Source organism: Buteo buteo, chromosome 2 (assembly GCF_964188355.1).
Source record: "Buteo buteo chromosome 2, bButBut1.hap1.1, whole genome shotgun sequence".
NCBI lineage: Eukaryota > Metazoa > Chordata > Aves > Accipitriformes > Accipitridae > Buteo > Buteo buteo.
The window spans coordinates 41,484,738-41,512,364 of NC_134172.1; the positions used below are offsets into that span (position 1 = coordinate 41,484,738).

The following is a 27,627-nucleotide window of genomic DNA, read 5'->3' on the forward strand; positions in this document are numbered from 1 at the left end:
TGTATCTAAAAATGCTCTTACCAAAGGAAGTATGCTTTTAGTTTGGAAAACTCCAGGGGTTTTAAAAGTCTTTAAAACATCTGTTTCACTGTATGTGTCTAGATAGTTAAAAACTTTCCCTAAGGATCTAGGGAAAGATACAGTTTCCTCTAGATCAGTGTCCAAGAAGACCACCAGTCAATGTATCTGCAAAGGGTACTCCATCATTTAAGGCAGGCATTCAAAATGAACCAGATAGATATGAAGGTAACCATTTCACCTATGTGCCTTTGACTACAGAGGTTGGTGTATCTTGAGTATTCAAGCCTCATGGAGCAGTGGGTCATACATGGACCGTCAATTCTTATCTTTGTTTTATTTTCTGACTGCACTATGTCCAAGTTCAAACTTTCTCTGGATGATGTAACAGATGCTCGAAAGTCAGTGGTAGAATTTCCAAAGTCTGGCAGAGGATTACAATTTCATCTGACATATGTTCAAATTCTGATTTTTTTTTTATTTGAGCCATAATAAATAAACTAACTAGATGCAAACGTATGGCCCAGATCTCAGCATTATTAGGAGCATGTTTGTGTCTTGGATTTTGGCTCATGCCCATCTCTTACTTCATTTGTTAATTTGGGAAGAGATGTAATAAAAATTCTATCCAGTTTCTCTGCAGTGGAAGTCAAATGGCATTTTATTGACTCTATCCATTCCTAGTGTCCACTTAACTTCTAGTATGACAACAATCCTAAAATTTGTTGCCCATGAATCCTCATGTATAATTTTGGAGAAAAGACGTCTCATCAAGGTTTGTTTCTGAGAAGGGTTTGGTTTTGAAATTCTCAACTATTTTTCTTTTCATTTTAAAATATTACATTTCTTGTCATTGCCATTGTTTGCAAGCTCCCAAAATATGCTGTTAATGATTTCACATGGAGGTTTAAATGATACATCTAGCACTTACATGGATGAAGGCTTTCTTTTAGTTTATGCATTAGGCTTTAAAGAGATGAACATCTCAGATCTGAAGCATGAAATCTTACAAAATTTGTCCTCTCCCCTCTAAAGATCTTATCTACTTGATAGAAAGAGGCATAGAGTACTTGATAGAAAGGGGTCTTTTTTTTTCCTCTTTGATTACATGTTAAAGGGACTTTTTGGTGGTTTTTATTGTCTATAATGTGGGCATTTATCAAGCAAATGTGTATAAACTTTTATATATATATATATATGTGTCTGTAGAAAGTCTTCTGTAGTTTTCATCATAGTAATACCCATGTGCCTCACTTCTGTTGGCACTTAAAAGTCCACTGAGCCTAGGGGTTAAGCATAATCTGCTTGTACAAGGTTGACATAGTTAGCTCTTCATTATCTGGATAAACTAATGCAATGAATGCGCCAGAATGGTACCAAGGATTATGACCCAGACAAAGAAAAATGGGCATAAATATTAAAACAGACATAAATTAGATTTAAAAATGTACAGTTAGTGTGTTGCAAAGGAAAGACCAAGGTGATGCTGTGACTGTGGAGGGTAGATACCTCTGCCATGCATTGATCTGAAGCACTGATCCCCACACTTGCTGCATGCATGGCACTTCCCAGGCAGCATGGCTGGTGCTTGGGCTCTGGTCCCAGGGTCACAGAGGGCAGCCTTGAGTAGCTTTGTGTGCCCCTACCACAAGGACTCCAGCCGCAGGCATTTGAGATAAAACTATGTTTCGTATGGTCAAAGTTAAATCTATTTCTTTTCAGGGTCATGTCAAGAATTTCACTCCACAAAATTTGACTATGTGGATTTGAATGCAGTAGATATTCCTCTAGATCTGTCACACTATCATTCTCATTCATACCTGTGTTATGTGTCTTTCTAATTTAAGGAAAAAAAATATAATTAAATCCATCATAATAAAGGATATACTCTGTGAAGAACTATATTTAACAATGCAAAAATAAGAAAACACATTTTTAGAATAAATTATTTTGGGAATGACTTTAATATTTTTAAACAGATTTTCAGTGCTTGCGAAAAATGTTAATGTCTTTCCTTTACCATATTTGTTTTCCTTCTCATTTTAGGTGTCTACTGTTTACAGGAAAGTGTGCTAGCAAAATAAAGACCAAGGGGAGTAGATTAATGCTAACGGTTCCTCATTGTCATGCAGCCATTATGCTTATGTCTGTTGTACTTATATTGAAGTCTTTCTAGTCTAAATTTCATGCAATGCTACTTAACTACTACTTATTTTGAATGCCAGTTAATTCTCTTTTTCAAATATAGCCTCTAGGCCAGAGTCGTTCTTTTGTAGCCTGTACTTGTTGACACATCATATAGATGCACCTCAGTTTTCCTCTTACACATATAACATTTATTTATTCTCTTCATTTTGAAAAGCATAAACTCATGTTCTGTATTTTACTATTGTGCAATAATGTCATTTGGGCACACATGATGGAGCTGCATTTTCACACTCCTAGAACCTGCAGCTGTATGACAACTTCAGGATTGTGGGGTTTTCTATTTTTAGTACATACTTTTTCTAATCTGTGTGAAAGAAAAGCCTGGTTCACATTTTATTTGTGACCTGGTGCAGTAAGGTCTGCCACATTTACAGTTATCCAGAAGCAGTGGTTGAAAGTATGATTGCTCCTGTCATCTCTAGGGGTCTTTAATCCTTAAACCATCTGCTCTGGTACCTGGCAGTGTCTCCAAACATAACAGGCAAAATTCCATCACAGATCAAACCTGTAAACAAATGTTCAGGTTTTGTGATAATGAAAGGGTAACAGCAATGTTCCACAGGATTAAGTAGTAGGAATGGTGCTGTTTAATGTATTAATAGTCTAGGAAAAAAATGCAAATTTTTTAGCAGGAAAAAATTGCAGATGTCAAAAACTTTTTGCCTAGACAGGGATAAAAAAGGCTTTGACAATCTTGAGAAGAACTTGAATACCTTAAATGAGTAATCACCATTAGAATAGAGGCAATGATTATTCAATAACATGGAGTCATGCACACTGGAAGAAGGAAAATGATTTAGTCTTCTTATATACCTCTAAATTTTGAATTCATTGTATCAGTCAGAAACAACTAGGCAGTAGCTGTGCAAAATTCTTTGGAAGCAATTTTAAAAGCAAAGCTAATGTTTTTATGCCTAATGAATGTTAATTAGGTTTTGATAAGGTAGAATATATTTATTATACTGTTATAGAAGATGATGGTAACATCTTATCTCAAATACAATATAAGCTCTTGTCTCCCCTCCTCAAATGCTCTTTAACTGTGACACATTCTGAAGAAGCAACGTGGACAGTTGATGGAAGTGATTTGGACATTTAAAATCTATCTCACAGAGACTGTAATCTTGAGTGTTTTTACATAAAAAGAAGGGAATTTGTCTACTTGTTCTATCTTAGCAACTGTTTTGCCATAAGGTTTATTTTTTGGAGGTTAATATTTCAAGGAAACAGAGTAGAGAGATACAAGCTAAAATCTTGACTTCATTGAGATCAGTGGGATCTTTGTGACAGTTTTCTCCCATTTAAAATGGAAATATGAGATATCATTTGCAGATCGGAATGTGCAGCTATGTAATGAAAGTGTGGTGTGATTTCCCATGAAAACCTCCAGCTCCTCACTGCCTGACTCTAGATCTGAAATGAGGAGCTATCAGCAGTGACCAGGGACTGCTGCAGTGGGAGCCAACATAGCTCTCGGGCACATGGTGATTTTTGTTTAAAAATGCATTCCAGTGGAGAAGGATCTAATTTGTCTTCTATAGTTTTTATCTTTTCCTTAATGACCCTAAACTGTTCACTGCAACATATATTAGTATATACAGACTTCTGTGTTAAAAGTTACAATCTATTTATGTCAGAAGGCTGTATGTGCTCCAGTTCAGCACATTTTTTTGTTATTATCTTTCAGTATTTAGTGACTTATTTATACTTTTTGTCTTTTGTTTGCCAGTATTTCTAGATTTTGTTTGGTTTTAGATGGTTTTGTATTGCCTGCTATTTCATAAGGTACAGTTGTAGGTTTTGGAGAAGTACAAAGAAGATGTGGCATCTAATAAAGCCATTGCCAGCTTTTGTGCTTTCATTTAGAGCTCCAGAGTTTTTCAGTTGAGCAGGAAAAACATAAGTCAGCCTGAAACCTAGCCCTTAAAGATAACCCACACTTGACAGTGAGCTTTAGTTTACCCCAGCATTACTTATTACATATTCTCTTTCCCTACTATCAGCTGTTTCCTACATTGATTACTCCCTTTCCTCACTAGCATGAAAAAGCCAAGTATGGTTTGGCCCTAAATGAGGTTCAAATACTGTTTAAACACAAAAAGGTGATGATGTGGGAGTAAAGAGTCTTTTCTACCTTTGCATTTCCCCTAGGAATACTTAAAAGTCCCTGAATTTGATATGGAACCACAGCTGAGAGAAGGTGGCCCTTTGTCCCACCCTTTCTCTTCTAACATCACCACTGGTCTATTGGGGAACCATTCCCGCTTTCAGACATTCAGGGATGCTCTAAGAGATACTCCTCATCTATACGTCTTTGCACTTCCTCACACTAGTGCAGAATAAACCAGAGAGTTTTGGTCTACTTTTTAACTGGAAAAAATGTTTGTCTATTTTATACAATAAATGCTGTAGGTAATTAATGCATTAGAAAATGCAACCATTTTCTAAGTTGTTGAAGTACCAGATAAGATTTTTGTATGTTAAGTGTCCGGCATATAAGGAAAATCTAAGCATTATAGAATGAATCTGCAAATTATAGGGAGTGATATACCTGTTCAATGCAGTTCAAGCACCAAACTGAGGGAAGACTGAGTTTCTGGATGTCCAGTAAATGAGATAACATGTTTTACATCTGGTTATAAAGTATGTCATCTAATGATGCTTAAATGCTTGTTTATGTTTCTGCTGGTACTTGAGCACTTCCCAGATACAGGTAAATGAAACTCAATACAGGTTCTTCTAGCAATTTTCAAAGTAGCCTAATGAAGCTAGATATCCAATTCCTACCGGCTTTTCCGATGGGACTTGATTACTTAAGTGCTCTTTTTCCCTTTGAAAAATCTTCCTCTTAATTATGCTAATTGGTCCTTAAAAATGTTTTCAAAGTCACAGAGCTATATCTAGATAATGCTAATTCAGGACCAGACAAGATTCATAATGCTGAATTCTAGGAAGCTCCCTCTGACTACAAGGTATATTTATTTTTCTCTTCTTCCCTGAGGGCAGAAATTAATTACTCAAGTTTGCCAGACAATCTGCTGAGAGCTGTTACCTACAGGAACCAAAAAAGTAAAAGGTGGTAGTCAATCATGCTACTTTATGACTATTTCCATTGGCTAATGAAAGTATTTACAGCAACAGTACCTTGTCTCTACCCCCAAATGGAAAATAAATGTAGCCCTATCAACAAAAATCTGAGAAGTATAGTTGATCTGGAAGATCTTGCACCATTTGGTATACTTTGGCTGAAACGTCATCCTATATAATTTCTCCAAAAGGTCCTGATTAGGATCATCTCTAACAGCCAAAATAGAAATGAGAAGCTGTAAACATCTCCTTAGCTATAAATCAGAGAAATATATTTATTGGATTTTCACTTTTAGATATATGTTTTCTGTTCCAAGTCTCATGGTCAATCTCTAAAGAAAGTTACCCAATAGCTTTTCTTTATAGTGGGCATTTTTTTAGCAGTTGTTAACAACTGCTAATAACTGCTAACCACTACTGTTGTAGCTCAGTGATAAGCCATTCATCTTATTAAGATCATTTGCCTGACCCTGTTATGCCACAGAACTGGTCACCAAGTGCTGAACTCATCTCAGATATTGGTGTCCTGGCCAGAACTGCTTGTTAGCAACTGTAAAATGCTACTTTTGTATTTGGTACCTTGGTAGTAGAATTATATTAGAAATATTATTGGGACTTCTACTGTTTGATACAATGTAGGCATTTATTTTTGCACCTTACCTCTAGTAGCAGTAATGCATTCCTTTAGGAACAATGATGTTTCAGTAGGGTTGGGTGTTTTGCTTGATGACCTTGAACATAAAGTGTGTTGTTTACATATTTCTGTCAATTAAAGAATGGAGGCATCCACCTTTTCTGGATAGCATTGAAAATGCATTAGTCTGAAAGTGAGGCCCGTAATGTTTCATATAAAGTTACATTGAGGTAAACTCAATTTTATTTTTGTTTGATAGCTGAAACTGAGGTGGAGAAACTTGCAGTCAGATGCAATATAGCCACCAGGAACAATGAATGTGAAATTCATTCAGATAACAAAAGGCAGAAAAATGGGAATACAGAGGCCAAGAATCAGCAGCTTTTTGAACACTCCCAGGAAAGAGATTTTTCTCCTAAGAGGCATTATTTCAGTATTCACACATCAGTTACCGTTATTTAAAATAACTTATTTAATTTGTTTCAGTTTTGCAGTTCTTTATATGACTAGAATACTTTCAAAACCTGATGTTGAACTTTGTGATTATATTTCTTTACATTAGGTTTAGATAGACTTTTCTTTAACTCTATCTACTCTCTGCCAGGGATTTTCTTAGGGTTTTATTCTTTATTCTTTAATGTGTAGGATTACAGTCCCTAACATGAGCATAGGAATGAAATTCACTGTACAAAGGGCCATATTATTGTTGGGGAAATGTAGTGTAATCTCAGAGAAACAGTAGTGCGCACAGAGGGAACTGGTATAGGTTCAGTTAGGCTTTTTTTTTTTTTTTTTTTTTTTGGTTTTGCTTTTCTTTCATTTTAAATAATTGGGAGCCACAAATATAAAATAGCCTTATAGGATTAAGACTTTCCATCAAGGCAAAATCAAGCCAATTTTCATATGCTTTCTTGTCTGTTGGCAAGGTAAACCAGCCCACTCAGTACTGCTGTCTTATGACAATGCAGAGCGCTTTCATTTATGCTTTTGATTAAATTCACTGGCCTGCATAGAGTGGGTCAGCAGGCTCATGGCTAGACCTTACGCTGTCATTACCCAGCCCTTCTGGCTTAGCTTTCTCTGTAGGAGAGCATGCGAGAGAGTATGGAGCTGAGGATGGTCGCAGCCGTGGCTCAACAACTCTGCTGTGGGTGGTAAATTCTTACATACTTTTTCCCCAACTTATTTGGAAGTGCTGGGACAGATACTTTAAATCTGTACCCCTACTTTTGCAGATATTTTGTACAAGGGGATTTCCTCCAGTTCATACTTGGATTCATCCAAAATGAAGAAATGGATGCTGAATGAAGCAGAGAGAGAATAAGCTTCAGGAGGTGATTCAGTCTGTCAGGTCCCAGCTTACAACACAGGGACCCCCAAACAATTTTTCTAAAATAAAACTCTGCCTGCCAGGAATGTATTGTTTTGGCAGTTCTCCTTGAATATCCAGGAAAGATTCCCAATCTCCCAAGCAAACTGCTTAGCGGGCAAAACTGGGCATACAAATTGAATTTTAACCTTTTTTTCCTATCTTGTTTTTTGTGAAGCATTGTGTTTATGCAATTCATTCAGGTTGTTTGTTTTCCTTTTTCAAAAGAGGGACTGCATACCTTTTCCCGGTTTGTTGCTTTGGGGTTTTTTTTATTGGTTTGTCATTGTTTTTTAAATATCTATGAGGCAGTAGCTAATTCTACTTTCTCTAGCACACATGGACTCATTTAGCAAAATGAAAGGAAAGATTAAATGAACAATTTAGAAAATACTTATTGAAGCATCTTTTGAAAATTAATTCTGGTTTGTAAGTTATGTTTAGTTGTTTGAATCTTTTCTACTGTAAAAAGAAACAAGTAAAAAGCTCTAAATATATAATTATTATTATAACAATTTAGTCTTAGAATCTCAAAAAGCCTTCCAAGCATTAATTAATGGAAAGAATCAAATCGATTTTGCATTCTTGCTGCAGTGTTATTAGGTGATGATTTTTTTCTTTTCAGAGCCTTAATGGATTTTGTGAATTATCTAATTAGACCTATAATATGCAGCTTAAAAACACTTTATTTCCATACAGAAATACAGTTCTTTTCATAAATAATCATGCATAAAAATAAATACTCCAGAGACACAGTACTTAATGTGCTGTATAAATTCCTACAGTTTAATGTTCTTTTTATTCTTGGAATTGTGTGAAGAATGCAGTGTCTTCTAAATATTTTTTTTTTAATTATTTTGTTTTACAGAATGTGTAGTTTTCATTGTGTCAGTAATCCTTAATAGTTCTTTTTATGCTTTGTTTTTCAGGTTGGCTTCATGAGCTAGGAAAACGTATTGAGTCTCCTTACTATGAGAATAATACACTAGGAGGCCCATCAATCAGAAGTGCCTATATAGCTGCCCTGTATTTCACCCTCAGCAGCCTCACCAGTGTTGGATTTGGAAATGTTTCAGCCAACACCGATGCTGAAAAGATCTTCTCCATTTGCACAATGCTGATTGGGGGTAGGTACAAATATTAAGCATCATGTAAAATGTTTTGGGGGGGTAGGGACAAGTAAAATAAGAGCTGAAATTTTGCTAAGGTTCTTTAAAAAAAAAAACACAACAGAAGGTTTAATTCAAAATTGCAAAAGAAAGAAATAACTTTGTTGGTTTTGCACTAGATAAAACCTCTTAGGCAGACACATTTCTAACCTTTTGATCGCTTATGGCAACAAAAGACAGTTGTCACACAGTAAAATGCAAACTCACGTTATTGTCAGTGAGTGTGGCCCAGCCATGGGCCAGGGGATTTTGGTCACATGCCAGGCCCTTTTCCAGTCAGCCAGGTAATAGATGCACGTTCAGCTCCAACTCAGTCCCCACAGCAGCCCTGGGAATGACGGTGAGGGGAGGTGGGCAGCCCAGCAGTGAATCTGGCTGTGAGCTGGTGCATATCCTCATCTGAAGGACCAGCCCAGAGAGAAGGCAACAGAGACAGGACAGAGCCAGGAGGACTGTTTGGTGAGCCGTAGGTGACTCTATCATGAGTAAAAGTCAGTTGAATTATCACTAAGTAAATTTTACCATATCACTGCTTCAGATTAGAATCAAAAAGCATTGGTTTTGTCATATTTGGAGCTCTTAGTAGCATTTTTGTTTCTGTTACTTACCTAGTCGTACTGTTGGGGAAAGCCATGTGCTCATTTAGGGTCACCTTCTTTCTGCTGGGGCACTTGGGCACAACCAGTGAGCTGGTGGCACCTGCAGAGCTTGGTAAGCCAAGGCCACTAGAGGAAGTACCTGCAGCTCTCTCTTCACCTTCATCTTCCTCCCCCAAAAATTCAGCTGTGCTATTTCATAGTGTGTACATCATACAACTCAAAGATGTCACAGTGGGTGTGAAGGGTAAAAGCAAATCACCACTGGAGTACTGCCCCTTTCATATTTTTTTTTTTCTGCTTGCCTAATTGTTCTGGAAATACTAGTAGGTATTTCTCCAGGGCTCGTCAGTAAGGCACTGTTTGTCAGCTTTGCAGAATAAATTTTCCTGGGCAAAAATAAATCGGCAACCTGACACTTGAAAGCCAGGGAACATGACAAATGACCAGTAAACTATATATTTGCAGCATCAAGTGGTATAAAAAGTGCTCAATGAATTATTGCATTTTTCCCAGTGCTGAAAATGAGTGGCAATAATATAATGAATCTTCCAAGAATGATATCATTTTGATTTTGATGATGTCACAAAAACACAAGCAGCTCATTAATTGCTTTTGCTATTAACATAAAATTATAGTTTTAAAATACAAAGTGGTCTCTATGCTTTGGGGCTTTCACTACGTAAAATCTGTTGGAATGAAGGAAGGAGTTTTCATTTCTATCAAGATATCAAGAGATATCCTGTGCAAGGCAATGCTGAATATTTAATTCACTTTGATATGGCAGAGCTTTCACAAAATTAATAGAGTAGAATATAAAAGTATCCTATACTTTTATTTATTCCAGTTGTAACAACTTCTTTTACATTTCTGATATTATTGAGTGGTAGAACTAATATGCTTGTGCACTGAATAAATTGTCGAGAACTAGTCTACTGAACATAGTAAGAAGGAACTGAAAACTGAAAGGCAAATTTACTCATAGGCAAGCAGGTAGAAGAATGACTTTACATCTGGGAGGGTCCAGTGAACAAGGTATATCCAGGTAAGAAAGCAGAGCAGACTGGTTTGCAGGTATTTTCCTGAGGAATTGTATTTTAGATGCTATTTAAGAAAATCAGCAGAGCAAGGGAACTTGAAGGAGTTAGCATCATATAGCACAGACTGGTGAGCATGCCTCAGAAAACTGTATTAGGAATAAAGTATTAGTCTGTGTACTTTAGGGCATAATATTGTTTCATTTCTGAAAACACATTTTGATGTACCATTTTGGCTGATACTTAATTTTAAAATACCCTAGTGGAAAGTGAAGTCTTGAGAAAAATTGATGTAAGTTTTTTACAGTTTTTAGAACAAGCCATTATTTTATGAAATTTCAGGTGTAACAGATAGCATGATTTAGTTTATCAGTAGTTCGTCTGTACCTCTTTAATGTGTGTCACTGCAAACTGAAAGAATGAAGTGAATTTATTGCAACCTTAAAGAAAGTTGAAGCCAGATTTTTACCTGCCTCTTGGTATTAATTTTTTTTTTTGCATGAACTTGAAATTACAATTTAAGACAAGTAATATTGTGCAGATAAAACATCTTATTCTATACAGTATTTCTTCTTAAATTTGGAAAGAAAATTTACATATTAAAATTTAACCAGAATTCCTAGGATACCCAGTATCTGTGAGATATTAATCAGACCTGTCCTGCTGCAGATGACCACACCATGTGCTGTCTTATATTCTCCATATTCTTTCAGTAAAGGATGTGCAGTATTGTATTTATAAGACTGGAGACCCATTCTAGTAGCTCCAGTGCTTTCTGGGATCAAAGGTGTTCCTCTGCTCCTTAAGCAAAAAAAAAAAATAATTTAGAATATCCATTAAAATCAAGGCCACTTTATGAAATACAGTTCCTAGAAGTTTTTAACTTGTCCTACTTGGTTTTAGAGAATGGATTAATAGATTTCTCACAGGAAGTAGGGTGGGTCTGTGATTATTTGGTAAAGAAATCTAATGCCTATCACAGCCAGGAATAGCTTGTCATCACCAGTAGCAGTTGTCTTCCAATGTACATATGCAAAGACAGATTCTCCCATAATAATGATATTCTTGATGGTACTTGTGCCTATAATAACACCATGGAGATCTCTATGCTGTCCAGCTCCTAACCTTGGACCCTGTTGGGAGACTTATACCACATGTGATTTTTACATATGCATCCATACACCACCTATTGCTGTATCCCTCCCCCTTTTTGAAACTGATTATCCATCCTTAAAGAGGCTACACTATTTAGGTATGTCTGGCTGAATTGCTTCAGCCCTAGCTGCCATATTTCTATTATAATATCCTGTATCTAGCATTACACCAGTTCCTCACATTTCATTGCCCAAGCTTCTGACATTATTCACTTAGCAATTCACTGCACCATCAGGAACAACACCTAGTTGATCCAGCTGATTATTCTTAGAAATAAATTTCCAGTTATGTTTACTTTTCTTTCTAATATTCATATCTGATCCTTTTCTTTCTGCCCTGCTTTTCATTTATCTTCTTCTACTAATGGACTCATATTGACTTAATCATATCATTAGATCACCCCTACAAGAATGCATGCTGTATTGGGGAACTACATCATATTGCAGTGCTTATCTGTTTTCCTGCATTCCCTTCATGATAAAGACATAGATAGTTACTAGCTTCTTTGTGTTTTACTCAGCCTGTAAAAACTTTCAACACTCCAAACTAAAGAATGTTCTGCCTGTTTCTACCATGTAAAAGCATTATTAGCCACTAAAATGCATCCTTTCCTCCTCCAGTTCCCCCTTGTCTTTCCTCTCATGCTGGACTTCTGTAAATTGCCATACAAGGTCAACATCTTGTTTGTCATGTTTATAAACCGATTCCTTGCCACTCTGAGGAGTCTGTCTGCTTTCTTTCAAGCACTATAAAGATAGATGTCCCGTAAGAGTAATAATCAAGCTCTTTAATAGTTTTTTCAATAAACAATTTGTAAATGTGTATATTATATCCCTCAGATCAATACCACATGACAGACAATCTAGCAGTGATTTTTCCCACTGATTATCAGCAAGTACATTTCTGCACAGATAAACCCAGATGACCTGTACCTGTAAGCATTTCTTCAATTTTGCTGCTGGTCTGTATTCCCAAGCCAGTCTCTAACTGCAGACAAACTCCAGGATGCCAGAACTTTCTGATAAACAATTTCACACCATTTGACATTCCCAAGCAACATAAGAAATCAGATTGTCAGTTTGAACGTATCTTTTATTTTTAACCTGAATTTCTGCTTTATAATGGTTTTTTTCTGTCTTTTTTTTTTTTTTTTACATCTTATTCCCCAGAATATGATACATCTCTAAATATTGTTTGTAATCTCATTCCACTACACATGGTCCCCATTAGTAATAATTTTATTTATATGAGTTCTCTGAAATCTATTACATTCTGTGTAGTTGCTAACTGACTGCTTGAGTCTAGTTTTCATACTGATTAATAGTTTCTCATTATTTCCTGAGCATGCCTGCCTACATGTGTTCATCTGTTTTCCTTTTTTCTTAGACTATGAACTTAATTTGGCTTTGGCATTCTTTTGCTTGGTACCCTGACTAAACAGCATCAGGTGTGGTTCTACCCTGTTCCATGACTGTCACTGCTAGTGATGCAAAAAACTGAAATGAATAATCATATGAATACTACTGTATATTACTCATGGAGTCTTATATTCAAAAGCTTCATTATATCTCTCAATCAGGAAACTGGTTTTCTGTGAAGATCCTGTTTATTTTCTGTGTTACATTTTAATGATCAACAAGTCACTCCACATTGCGCGTAATTCCTGTCCTCCCTAGCTCTGATGCACGCCTTGGTGTTTGGCAATGTCACTGCCATAATTCAGAGGATGTACTCCAGGTGGTCCCTTTATCACACAAGAACCAAGGATCTGAAGGACTTTATACGGGTCCATCACCTGCCACAGCAGCTAAAGCAAAGGATGCTTGAATATTTCCAAACCACGTGGTCTGTCAATAATGGAATTGATTCCAATGAGGTAACCAAACAAGGGAGGTTGTGTGTTTGATGGTTTTGACTATGGATTCCCTATGGAGTCAGGTGGGGGTGGGTGATTTTCCATTTGTGATACTGTGTTTTGTGTGAAGTTACATATAAAAAAGAACATGTCTAAAAATAAAGCTGGGTTATCCCAGGAAGAGTGTATGCTATTGAAAAATCTGGTTTAGAACATCCTATCATATATTAAAAATTGAAAATCCTCCATAATTCTCAAATGCTGAAGAGGCATTCATCAGAAACCTTTTGGATGATGCCAGCAGAAACACCACAGTGAGCAGTTTTGCTTTTCAGCAAACAAAAAATCTACTGGGTTTTTTAGGTGTCTTTTTAAGGGAGGGACTTTACTGCCCTTTCCTCCCTCTTTCATTTTCTTTTATTCTTTGTAATACTGTAAACAGTATTACATTCAGGTTTGGCCTGAATTTTTATGATGTTATTTATTTCTCTATATTTTAAAATATTGCAGAGAGTGAAATCAAAAGACAGATTTCTGGTTGTGTCGTTGCTTGCTTGTTTTAAATGACTTATCCAGGTTATGTATTACTATACTCCAGGAGAAATAATGGCTTGTCTCTGCTGGAGTGTTATTTGAATGAACCGTTCTCTTCAGGATTCCTGTTATAAATGTCATTATAAAACTCAGTGACCTCTAAAGATAATGTGGAAATAAGCAGAAACATTTGCGTTTGAGAACATTCTTTTCCTGATAAATTCTCTTTGTGGTGTGCACAGCACAAAGAATGGGATTTTCAGCAGCATCCTAGCAACAGAAAGATTTACAAAGGTACAAAAAACACTTAGACATCAAAGCTTTCCTAGATTTTGTTAAGGATCACCTTCTGCAGCTTCTGTACCTTCTGTACCTTTAGTTGCACTGAAAGTGAGTGCTGTACTACAACAGCAGCCTCTGGAGAGACCATTAGTATTTCATGATTTTCCTCCCACCCACAAACGGCTTTGTCTAAGCCCACTGGGTCAAGTGTTGGCTGATTGCATTACTCAGATCCCAGATCCCCTCAAACTACAGAGAAAACTGTGCTTGTGGGCTTGCAGCTTGCACAGTCCAGAGCTCTGCCCATAGGCAGGCAGTATACTTTGCATCAATGGGACTGACACCTAAAACCACTTAAACACTTTTTTTAAAAGCTCCACCTGAATTTTTTGTGGTGCCTTGACAAAAGGAAAGATGATTTGAGCAGTTATATGTCATTCCCACAAGACTGTCTCTGAGCAGAAAGGTGCTTCTCTCAATGTTGTCATCCTGCAGCAGTTCTTCTGTAAAACATATGTAGATATCATTAAGTGTTGGCCAGGCTACATTGGGAGTTTGCTTAAAATTAAGACCAAGGAAAAATAGGAAGACCATATGGTCTTCTAGTTTCCATAGGTTCTTCCACTGAACATATACCTTATCTCCATTCCTTTATTCCTCTTCCAGTGGTTTTACCATAGAAGAAGCAATATAGCCTATTGATAAATTTTATACAAGCATTTTAAAGAAAACCTAAACTAAGTTCATTTTTGTTCTGTTTCACTGTATACACCACTGCATACAGTGGTATATACCTGAACAGCCTACTGTGTTCTAACACCTGAGAAGAAATTGGACAAGGTTAAACTGTGCATTAGGAGAAATTCCTACACATAGTGTTGTTGACTTTTTTTCTTGGTGTTGTATAAAGGCATATTTTTATTCATGATTTTTCTTTGAATTTATCAGTGTTTATCAGTGTAAAGATTTATTAAGACATAGCCCATGTCTTATCGAGGCGATAAGAAAAAATCAAAGGGAACTCTTTGCAGCAGTATGACATGTACAGCACTACTAAATCAGATCACTTCTGCAAAAGAGCAAACAAATTATTTTACACTTTTTCTCTTGTTCTTCCCTTTTTCTCTTTTTTGGACAGCTTTTAAAAGACTTCCCTGACGAGCTGCGTTCAGACATCACCATGCACTTGAACAAGGAGATTTTGCAGCTCTCCCTTTTCGAGTGTGCCAGCCGTGGTTGCCTCAGGTCTCTGTCTCTGCATATCAAAACCTCCTTCTGTGCTCCTGGGGAATACCTCCTCCGGCAGGGAGATGCCCTGCAAGCGATCTACTTTGTGTGCTCAGGTTCCATGGAAGTCCTGAAGGACAGCACGGTGCTGGCAATTCTTGGTATGCTTATAACCATAGCTTCAAAGGGAAAGAATGGTCCTCCAGTGTAGGAGGACCTTCACTACTAACTGATGGCTCAGCGTGTCCTAGTAGTCTGATGAGAAAGAATTTGTTCCAATTTTAATCTGCTATTCTTATTCTATGGACTTCCCTAATTTTTTTAGTTTAAACTTCCTTATTGTTTGCCCTAAGGAGCTTTCAATTGCTAGAGTGTTAGCTGTGTAATATTTCACTTGTATCCTGATTTTCCTATACTTATGCCCTCTCCTCTGCATGTAAGGAGGTACTTGCTAGCTTTTGATACAAATTACTCCTTTCAACTAAATTTGATGACATTATTGACAACTCAGAGGACATTGGTTATTAGTTCCTCAATCTTTCATAAAAATTACTGGTCAGGCAGTGCTTCCACTAATGTTCCCAAATGAAAGAAAGCAATGTGAGCCTACTCTCATTTTTTGATGCGTACATATGAACACCCCTTGCAGGACATCCAGGTGATGAAAAACAAGCATTGTTGGCTCTGCTTCCCAAAGAGGAGGGCCACGAAGTTGACCAGAGGGCTGGAGCACCTCCCCTATGAAGACAGGCTGAGAGTTGGGGTTGTTCAGCCTGGAGAAGAGAAGGCTCTGGGGAGACACTATAGCAGCCTTCCAGTACCTAAATAAGGCCTACAAGAAAGCTGGAGAGGGACTTTTTACAAGGGCAGGTAGTGATAAGACAAGGGGTTAATGGCTTTAAACTGAAAGAGGGTAGAGTTAGATTAGATAAAAGGAAGAAGTTCTTCACCGTGAGGGTGGTGAGGCACTGGAACAGGTTGCCCAGAGAGGCTGTGGCTGCCCCATCCCTGGAAGTGTTCAAGGCCAGGCTGGATGGGGCTTTGAGCAACCTGGGCTAGTGGAAGGTGTCCCTGCCCATGGCAGGGGGTTGGAACTAGATGATCTTCAAGGTCGCTTCCAACCCAAACTATTCTATGTTTCTATGATCTATGATTCTATGATTCAAGCTAATTGATGGTACCAGCAGTCATCTGAGTATATTAGAACAGAAAGGCCAGAAGTTCTGTTCTAATAAATTTGGTTTAGTTGCTGTTTGCTAGATGACTGCTTTGACTTTTCTAGGGTTAAGCATCTCTATCTGTAAATTTCAGTGACTGGCCTCAATCTAATGCCTACTGAAGAGATTCCCTTTATCTTCAGCTGAAGGATGATTAGACTTATCTGAGTTAATGTTTATAAAGTATTTTGATAAAATATAAAATTTTACTCTAAATGTAAAGAATTATTTTATTATTATTTTAATAACTTTAGATTGAAACAGACTCTTTTTTGTAATAACTTTTAATATTCTCATAAAGCAGAGTTAAAAAGAACATTTCCTTTTTTGCTTTCCTTCCTGTCTTGTGGGATTGCACTAGACTGTTGATAATGCAAGCTTCTGGTCTGTCGTAATTGAATTTCCTTTATTTCACTAGCATGTATTTGATTGGGCTTTTTTTAGAATATGAATGTGATACACATTCTATTTGTTTCATAACTCTTTAATTCCATTAGATTGACAGTCCACGTCACTTTCATTCATTTGTAATTAGGAAGTTTTTGAATGCCTCGATGTTATTGGATCAGATGATAGATCAAAGCTATAACATATGGCTTAGAAAAAACATAAACTTAAATATAACAAAAGGTCAAGAGCTTCCCCCATTGGAACTATGATTTCATTAATGATTACATTTTCAGCCACTTCTGAAAATATTAATGAAAGTATCATTGTGTAATGGTGACAATGAAAACAATAAGAAAGAGATTAATGGATTTCTGAGAGAAGTTAATGAAATCATAATGCAAAATCATAAACATAATACAATGAAATAATATTTTGTTACAGTGAATGGGAGCTTCATCTTTTAAACCTAATTAACACCAGCAAAAGTTGAATGCATCAGAACTGTAGGTCCCTATGAGACTCTGTGTTACTGACATGATGTAAATACAAGAGAGTATTTTTTTCCCTGACGATGCTGGGTTACAGTTCCCAGACCACTATTTTATAATTCTGTCATGATTTTAATTCTGGTGGATTAGTTTTTGTTTATTGAACCATTCTCACTAACAAGCAATACAGCAACAATACAATGAAATGCTCTGATTAAATACAGCTGTTTGGTTCCTCTTGAGACTATTACTTGATATCTAATAATGACAGTTAGGATATCTTTTACAGGGAAATATGTTTTAATATAGCATTTATGTACTGTTTGAGCATACATCTTAGATTTATTTAAAAATATTAACTGTAAGTGATTTAAAAGATATCTATAAAGAGAAGAAATTTATAACTGACTACATGTCCCAGATACATTAACAGATGTGTCTGCATAAACATTGATAAATAAGTTTATTCTCCAATTAAAAAGAAAGAGCTACTAAGAATAACTTACATGATTCTGTTTATGTAATAAATGTTGATATTCAAGGTACAATCATTTCACTGCTTCAGTAGTTCTACATGAAATTTTAGCTTACTATCTATAGCCTTTGCAACATGATTTTCGTTTGTAAAGAAACATACATTAGCATTACCGGATCAATTGTAGTGTTTTTCAGGCTGACATAATTTCATCAAACACTGTAACTACAATCAAATACAACTCTTAACATTTTTTCCGAATTATTTATGCATTATTGATACTAATACTGTTTATATGCCAAAAAATATTCTAATTAAGATGCTTAAAGATCAGGTTTGGTATATTTGAAATATTTTTTCTCTTGTCTGTATTTACATAGCCAGCAATAGCCAGCCCTCTGCTCAATATAATCAAAGAAATCTAAATACTTGTTGATACTTACAGTAAACAGTAAGAGTAAATTATACCAATTGCAATCTTTAAGAAACCCCAAAGTAGCATGGATGTATGCATATTCCTAGCATAAAAGATAATCCCTCCCTATGCTAGGTTTATGATAAGCTCTTTTGAGAAAGTTGTTCAAGCTCTGTTTAAATAGAAAAAATTACAAATAGTATTCTAAACTGTAAAATTATCTTATTTAAGCAGCTTCAGGGATGGTTGGCCGCTTAGTTTAACTTACCTTTCAAGTTCACCATTCCCTGTGTAATATCCAGTTGGAATCACATGCTGGGTGGATTCTCAGATTTTACAGTCTTCACTTATTATTTATCACAGAATAATGTAAGATTGGAAGGGACCTCTGGAAGCCACCCAACCTAAACCTGCTTAAAGCAGGGCCAATTTAGCTCAGCTTCCTCAAGGCCATGTCCAGGCAAATTTTGAACACCTTCAAGGATGGCGATTCTACAGCCTTTCTGGGCAGCCTGTCCCGCTGTTTGATCAGCCTCATGATGACTTTCATTTCCTGATTTCTAATCACAATTTCTTTTGTTACAACTTGCGCCCAGTACATCTTGTCGCACTGTACACCCTGAAGAGTTTAGCTCTGTTTTCTCTACATTTCTCTGTTAGGCTATTGAAGACAGCAATATCCTTCCCTTGCCTTCTCTTCTTAAGGTGGAAAAATACCCACTTTTTCAGCTTTTCCTTGTACATTATGTTCTCCAGTGCCTGATCATCTTGGTGGCCTCTTTTGGACTCACTCTAGTATGTCAATATTTGGTCTTGTACTGGGAACCCAAAACTGGACACAGTACTCCAGGTGTGGTATGATAAGTGATATATAGAGGGAAAGACTACACTTCCTGCGACTTGCTGGCTGCACTTTTGCTAATGCTGTGCAGGAGGTACTTGGACTTCTTTGCTGCAAGGGCACATTGTTCATTCATGTTCAATTTGTTGCCCACAAGGACCCCCATGTCCTTTCCCAGAGAGCTGCTTTCCAACTGGGCGGTCCCCAGCCCATACTGCTGCAGGGAGGTTTTCCATCCGAGGTGCAGGATGTGGCCTTTGTTTTCATTGAACGTCATGAGGTTCCTGTCTGTCCCCTTCTCATTCATTGAGGTACCCCAGAATAGCAGCTCTGCCTTTCAGCATATCAACCACTCCCCCCAATTTGGTATTGCCCATAAACTTGCCAAGAACCCACTCCACCACACTGTCCAGGTCTTTAACAAAGACCATCTGCATTAACTTTTGGGGAAGACCTCTGGTTCAGTGACTGCTCTTTGGAATTTATACCTCAGATCAGATGTTTATGGAAGATTTTTGTTCTAAAGTTTTTGTGCTCCAGGTGTGGTTTTTAATACATCCAGCTTTCTAAGGCAGTCTTGCCCATAAATGAAAAATATAATGGCTTAAGAATTCATTCTTTTTTCTTGACAGCAGTGCCATTGAACTACACATCTATTAATAGCCTGTACAGCTAAGTTACATCATGAAGTGTAGCTGTGCAGCCATAGTTATCACAGATTGTGAATGTTTTTCAATCCAAATTCTAAGTAAAAGGGTCATTTGAATGGACAATCTACACTTAATTGTGTCATTGTTAAAATGCTATCTTAACACCTGTGTGGAAAAAAAAAAAAAAAAAAAAAGAAAGAAAACCAAAAAACCAAGCTAGAAACATAATGTTCTCTTTTTGAAAAACAGAATTGCACCTGCTATTAATTACTAGCATAAATCTTAATTTTATATGTATTTACTTGATTGCTCCCTTAAATCAGGTAGTTACCTGCCTGGAAATTAGTCTTTGTACCTCCAATTTATTGCATATGAGATTGCACCTGCAAAAAAAGACAGCTTTTAGTCAAAGATCCTTTAGAATGTTATTAATTAAACAATGCAGTGGTAACAATGGGATTTAAGATTTAGCAATTACGTTAAACAGATTTATGATTCAAAAAAGAAGTAAAGAATTCATGCTTTGAAGATGATTATTTTGTATTTTCTTTTAGGTAAAGGAGATTTAATTGGAGCAAACCTATCCATTAGGGATCAAGTTATTAAAACAAATGCAGATGTTAAAGCTCTAACGTACTGTGACCTCCAATGCATTATCCTCAAAGGTCTCTTTGAAGTGCTTGACCTTTACCCAGAGTATGCTCACAAGTTTGTTGAAGACATACAGCATGATCTCACATACAATCTAAGAGAAGGCCATGAAAGTGATGTAAGTATCTTTAAAGGTCTCTTCAGTTATTGTTACCTCTAAGAAGTTTATCATACTTTAGCCAGTTCTCATAATTTTGCCACAGTAAAGAAATAATACCCAGATTACATTAAAAGGACCACTCATTCCATTTGTTTGATAATTCAGTCATTACTCACATGAATTGTTTATCAATTGATCAGATCATAAACTGTGAACATGTTCTCTGCTTCTCATTTTTCCATAGAAAACATCATCTATGAGAGAACATTCTTCTTCAATATTTTGTTATTTTTTGCTTATGTTTAAAAATAATTGTTATGTAAAGCATGTGTCCGAAAAGATATTTAACTATACCTTTTCTAGAAGCTCATGTGCTAGCCTAATGAACATTCATATGATCACTGATTATCACTTCGTAGTTAAGAACATCATCACACATCCAAAATGAGAAACAATTGTTTCTCATCACACTGCAACTGAAATGTGTTTTTCCATTTAAATGAGCAATTAATGTGAAAAAACCAAGAAATTCCAGATAAAGCACTGCTGAAAGACTTCACTATAGACTTACCAAAATACTTTCACTGATATTATGTAGTAAATATATATATTCAGATTTTAATAGTGAAAAGCTTTTATGAGAGCTCTCTTTTTCTGACTTAACCATATGGGTGTACACATGCTATGTGGCTGTTATCCTCCACATAGCATACATAGGCAGGCACTCGCTGTTATGAAAAGTGGCCTGTTGCTTGGCTGTTTGTGAAGAAAAGTGTCAGTGGATGCCCTATGTGCAAGTCACTCCAGCACTATGTCTTCCCTGCTCATGCCCACTCACATGTGTTCCTGTTCAGAAAGTCGTGGTGAGTTCTGTCCTGCAGTAGTCACCCATAAAAAGTGGTGCTGGCCTGAGGGACATCTAGGCTGACAGAACTGCTCTACAGCATTTGTGAATACACACCATATTTTCATGGTATAATCCATTATCTTAAAATTAAAGGGAAAGCCCCCCCCCAGCCTGACACTGAGTAGCTTCCTGTGTCATAGACAAATATAGAGAGCCCAAGACAGATTATTGTAGTGTCACTTTCTCCTACATCCTCGGGTAAACTATGGCCTCCACTAGTATTTCTCTTGCAGCAGAACTAACCTTGGTCATGTGCATCTCATTTCTTATCCAACAATTTTACATATCAACAAGGATAAAGAGCAGGAATAAGGTGGCCAAAAATTGTACCACCACAAAAAGAGGGCTCAACAAATGAGGGAAGATATCTATGTCAGCACCAAATGTGCCTGGTCAACCACTCGCTCTGCTTCACCTAGAAAATATCATGTCTTTATGCATATAATTTCCAAGCAGAAGTAATCTGAGCTTTATCTGATGGTTTACTCTCACAGAATAGTAAGAAGACAGTTTTCAGAAGTGCAATTTGTGGGTATGAAAATGTGACTTTTTTTTTTTTTAAAATATAGCCTTATTTCTTGGGAATGATGCTATGGGAGAGTTTGGCAGTTGTGACACACTATCTTCATCTCTCTCTCCCTAAGACAGGGAGATTTTACTTTTGTGAGTGTCTATGACTTCTGCAGCTTTATGGAAATTTTGGGTTTGGAGAGCTTTTCCGTAGTTAAACAGTGGATTGATTATTTTTAATAAGTCAGTTTCTCACTGTTTTTCCTTGGGTGTTTTAAATGACTGCAAATCTGCAACTGAATGTGAATTTAATGCTTCTGAAAATGGATCAGTAGCAGTATTTAGGGTCAGATGAACTGCAGGGTAAAATAGCATTAATTTCCCCACTATGACTTGCCAAGCGCCTTTCAGTTTAGGGTAAGGTAAACCACAGATTGAAATAGAATGAATTTCCCCACTATTACATGCCAAGTGCCTTTCAGTCCTGACCTAAAATACAATTGCATTTTCAGTCACAATCCACCAAAACTGCCTTAAGTGGTAGGTTTCCTAACACTTTAAGCCAGCATTAAAAAGGTGAGGCTGCAGACAGATGCAGTCCTGGTGATCCATTACCCCCTTCCTTGTGCTGTTTGAACTGTTAATTGCATACAAAATTGAATACGAGATTTGAACTGAATTAAAAGTAAGTGGACCAGTAACAGCCAGCGGTCATCAGGGGTTTCCTGATCCTGGAGTGTCAAAGTTGGATACTTAGCACTAGATTGTATAACTACCCTCCCCACACAGAAATTTCTAAGAAAACTTTTTTAATTTGTTTTCTTGGTTCATTTCCAAGTCTATGAGTGTATATAATTATGTGCTCCATCTGCATTAAAATCCAAGGTATAATGGTGGAAAAGGCTCCAGGACTTCCACAGCCATGTCACTTTTCAGTAAAACAAGAAGGAGCTGTAACTAGATTTCTCAGTAACAAGTCAAAACTGTAGCTGTCTGGTTATAGAAAGATTGAAAGTGTTTTTTAAGCAAACTTGGAAGAAAAGCTCAGGAGATTTTAAGTACAGGAGCTGGCAATCATGTAACTATTTCAGCCTCCAATGAGTAACAGATAGAGAAACAGAAAGGCACAAAACCAGGGGGATAAAGTTTCAACAGTTCCTCATGATAGCTCTAAAACCAGCAATCATTATGTGATTTATGATTATAACCATTAATGTGTGTGCAATCACACAGGCAGTGCTATTACGCCATCTTTTTTACATACTCCCATCACAGCAAGATGTGAATTAGGAAAAAAGGCTTTATGTTGATTATATTTATTCTGTCCTTTTTTTCTTTGCTGCATTTTGCTCAAGAAATTCATAACAGTCTTTGTAAATGTACTCAATTATTTGAGGACAGTTAGAAAAAGCTAATTTGTTTGGTAGCTGGAGTTTGACATTAAAACAATTCATCCATTTGGGTGTTTCAATCAATTTTTCTAGGTCTGTGTCCTGGTTTCAGCTGGGATAGATTTAGTTTTCTTTCTAGTAGCTGGTATAGTGCTATGTTTTGAGTTCAGTATGAGAAGAATGTTGATAACACACTGATGTTTTCAGTTGTTGCTAAGTACTGTTTAGACAAAGTCAAGGATTTTTCAGCTTCTCATGCCCAGCCAGCAAGAAGGCTGGAGGGGCACAAGAAATTGGGAGGGGACACAGCCAGGGCAGCTGACCCAAACTGGCCAAAGGAATATTCCATACCATGTGATGTCATGCCCAGTATATAAACTGGGGGCAGTGGGGCTGGGAGGGATCACTTCTTGGGAACTGACTGGGCATCAGTTGGCGAGTGGTGAGCCATTGCATTGTGCATCACTTGTTTTGTATATTCCAATCCTTTTATTGTTATTATTGTCATTTTATTATTGAATTATTATCATTATTAATTTCTTCCTTTCTGTTCTTTTAAACTGTTCTTATCTCATCCCACTGAGTTTTACTGTTTTTTCCTTCCCATTCTCTCCCCCATCCAACTGGGGGGCGGGGGAAGTGAGTGAGCGGCTGCGTGGTGCTTAGTTGATGGCTGGTGTTAAACCATGACAGTCTGTGACTATGATGTCATAGTCATGAAAAAGTTTGCTAAGTGACACAGATTTTGACACCCGTCTCATGCACCTATATAATTTTGCACTATATGTTACAGGTTGCATGTATAGCAGGCAGTGAGAGAGTCACATATTGATTTGATAAAGCTAAGCACTCATAAGAAGGTTCTTACAAAATAGTATACAATTATCTGGAAGAAACTGGAAATTATTTTGCTATCCATCAGCCATGGAAAATGTGCTATTTTGTATATTTAGAGAGCAGTAGCAGATGTTCATAACTCTGAATTATCCTATGAGAAACTCAGAATAGGTAAATATTTGCACAATATCTTTGTGGGCTTGGTAACAGTTTATTGTTTCTGATTATTTCATGTGTCCCCACAGAAGTGTCTACAGTGTAGACATCATTATTCATCAAAAAAAACCCAAAGGCTGGTTACAGCCAGACTGATACAAAGAACAAGAGGCCTCCTTGACACCTATGCCATCCCTCAAGCTGTAATGAAGTCCCAAAGGAAGATAAGGCCCATGCAGGCACAATCTTTGACTCTCTAGATCTCCATCAATACGTGTCATTTTGAAAAAGAAAAGATTATATTCCTGAAGATTCAAAAATCTGTGTTTGTAGACAGGACTCATAATTAATAAGAATCTACTTTTCCTTTTGTAGCCTTAAAAGTAGTTTCTACCTCTTATGAGAGCTTCCCTTCCCCCTCACCCCAAAGGAGGAGAAGCTACTCTCTTTAAATGAAAATATTGAGTCTCTGAAGCAGGAGGAAGGACTGCTTCCTTCAGTGCATCTGCAGTGTAAATGAAACATAATGACAAAGATTGCACAAGAAAAGTGGTAGGTCCTTCCTCCACTTGAGAACATTGAGTCTTACTGCAGCTTAACCAGGCTCCTTGGTAATAAAATAAATAAATAGACAAATAAATTTTAAAAGACAACCAAGAAGCAATAAAAACAAAGAATTTTTTTTCCCCAGAAAGGCATTGTCTGACAAAATGGGGCTTAATTCTTGTCCTTTAGAGAGGCTGGTGTTTAGAATTTATTAAATTTTGATGATTGAGTTGAGGAGGGGATTAATATAATAAAGCTCAGGTTGCTATTAGCAATACCAAACAAATTACAAGGGATGCTCCTCATTTTCTACTGGGAAACCTGACAACTGGCCAAACCAATTGTTCTTAAAGGTAAAAACAGTTCTAAGCTCTGGAGCATAAATCAGATGGCCCAGCTTGGGAAAAAATATGTCCACAAATTCTAATCTAAAATATGCTGAGTATTCTGGTTCATTCCAGCTAAGCATTAAACAAGTATTATAAGAGCATATGTGTAATTCCACCTTTTTTTTTAATTGGTTTATTTTTAGACTTTTATCTTTCTTTGTGCCAACTGGTGGTATTGCTCCTGTAAGCAGAAAAAAGGATAGCAAAAAATATTTTGAAGGCAAGCACAAAAGTCAGCTGAAAGTCTGCCTAGCCACTGTCTCTTTTTCAGCTAGTAGTTTATATATTTGACATACATGCATTCTTGCCTCTTTAGTCATGCTTTTTCAAGATATTGTGCTATAGGTCTGTTGAATTTATGAATGCTGCTTTCCAACATAGTAATAACTCAGAAGGAATTTTACCTGTTACATATTTGATTATCTATTATGAATCAGCAATGGAAATAGCATGACATTTCTGGGATTTTTTAATGCATCTTTATTGTCTGCATAATAAATAGTATTTTGCTTTAAAGAAACAAATCAAAGTTATCCTATCTGCAATTCTATAGGTAGTAAGGAAAAAATAAGCATGGGATTTTTTAAGAAAGAGTTGCTTTTAATTTTTGCAAGTATTGTAAGATAAGAAAACCTGATAGAAACTTCAGTCACATAATTACTTATGGATGTGTTTAACTTTCAGAGCCAAAAAAATCCTATTTCTTGGGCATTACCTATATGTTTATAATAAAACCTATGCATTGAAAAAAATAATTTGTTATTACACTGATACACTTAGTCATAATTTCTCCACCCCAGCCTAGATAGTAGCTCATCCTGGACACTGCGGGACAATCACAGTTTGCAAAATATTTTTCATAATAAATAATTTCCATAGATTTTCTGAATACTTCCAACTACCTTTCTAATTGAGAAGAGGGTTTTGCCACATTACCCAGCAGCTGTATAGAAAGAAGTGGCTTAATTTAGAAAGTTTCGTGGTTTAACCCCAGCAGCAATTAAGCACCACGCATCCACTCACTCACTCCCCCTGCCCAGTGGGATGGGAGAGAGAATCAGGGGGAAAAAAAAAAAAAAACTCAAGGGTTGAGATAAAGACACTTTAATAGGATAGAAAAGGAAGGGATAATCATAACAATAATGATAATAATAATAACAATTATAGAATACACAAAATAAGTGATGCTCAATACAATTGCTCACCACCTGCTGGCCAATGCCCAGCCAACCCCCGAGCCGCAGTGCCCCCCGGCCAAGTCCCCCCAGTTTATATACTGGGCATGATGTCACATGGTATCGAATACTCCTTTGGCCAGTTTGGGTCAGCTGTCCTGCCTGTGCCCCCTCCCAATTTCTTGTGCCCCCCCCCCCAGCCTTCTTGCTGGCTGAGCATGAGAAGCTGAAAAATCCTTGACTTCGTCTAAACACTACTTAGCAACAACTGAAACATCAGTGTGTTATCAACATTATCCCCATCCTAAATCCAAAACACAGATACTAAGAAGAATATTAACTTTACTCCAGCCGAAACCAGGACAAAAGTTTAAAAAGCCCTACTTTGACTTTAGAGTGGGGTTGGGTAACTTTGAGGAAAACTTGTCATTTTTAAACAAACTTACATGTAGTTAAGCACCCACCTTTGTCAATAGGTAGTCTGGCAGAAGATCATATATTATTAATGCAGGTGTAACTCACTGGTCTTTATTGTCTGTGGCACAGTAGGTATAAATTCTGCAAAACAACAGACTAGTCAATGGCAATTTTCATGTTTCTGTACAAGAATTATTACAACAGGTGGAATATAGAAGTGAATAAATCACCTAAAGCAACTGAAGGCCAATACTTTATCTGCATGATTATTCTGAAAAAAAAAAAACCAAACCAAACAAACCAACAAAAACCCCCCTACACACACACGCACACACACACAAATTATTCCTGTTATTTCCATTTCTAATTTATACATCTTTTGATCCAAGATGGAGTCTGCAAACTTCTCATCTTCTCGGCAATTACAGTATAGGAATGAAGGTACTCCTCATACTATCAAAAACTAAAATACTTTAAAAACTGTGAACATACAATTAACTTTGAGAAATGACTCCTGATGCGTTCACTGGAGTAGGTCTCTTATCTGCCTCTGTTCATGGACTACTCTGCAGTCAGTGCTGGTGTGAAACATCGCTTAGTGCTCTTTCACATTTTACAAGTTACTCAGATTTTTCATTCTTGCTTCTGGAATCATCTGGATTTTTTTTCCTTCTTCTCTCTCTCTGTCCCTCTCCATCTTCCCAAAATAAAGTACCCTGTTGCTGAACAAGGCAGTACTCATACACGTCACTTACACAGCTCAACTTCTGTGTTTCTATGGAACAAATGGCAGGATTGTGCAGCTGTAGAAGGGCATGACCACTGGCAAAAAACCAGCAGGTCCTTCACCTGTTTACACTTAATTTCTGATTTTAAATGACTGAGAAGCAGTTTGGGAACA

At 36.8% G+C, this 27,627-nt stretch overlaps 1 protein-coding gene across 1 annotated transcript in view; it reads left to right on the plus strand.

Moving 5' to 3' along the window:
- Nucleotides 1-27,627, plus strand: part of KCNH8 (potassium voltage-gated channel subfamily H member 8) — a 204,773-nt gene that overhangs the window by 147,398 nt on the left and 29,748 nt on the right. Inside the window, exons 8-11 of the mRNA XM_075052038.1 lie at nucleotides 8,246-8,443; nucleotides 12,950-13,149; nucleotides 15,083-15,332; nucleotides 20,202-20,416. Of these exons, the coding sequence (XP_074908139.1) occupies nucleotides 8,246-8,443; nucleotides 12,950-13,149; nucleotides 15,083-15,332; nucleotides 20,202-20,416 (863 nt within the window). The remainder of the gene's footprint in view (nucleotides 1-8,245; nucleotides 8,444-12,949; nucleotides 13,150-15,082; nucleotides 15,333-20,201; nucleotides 20,417-27,627) is intronic.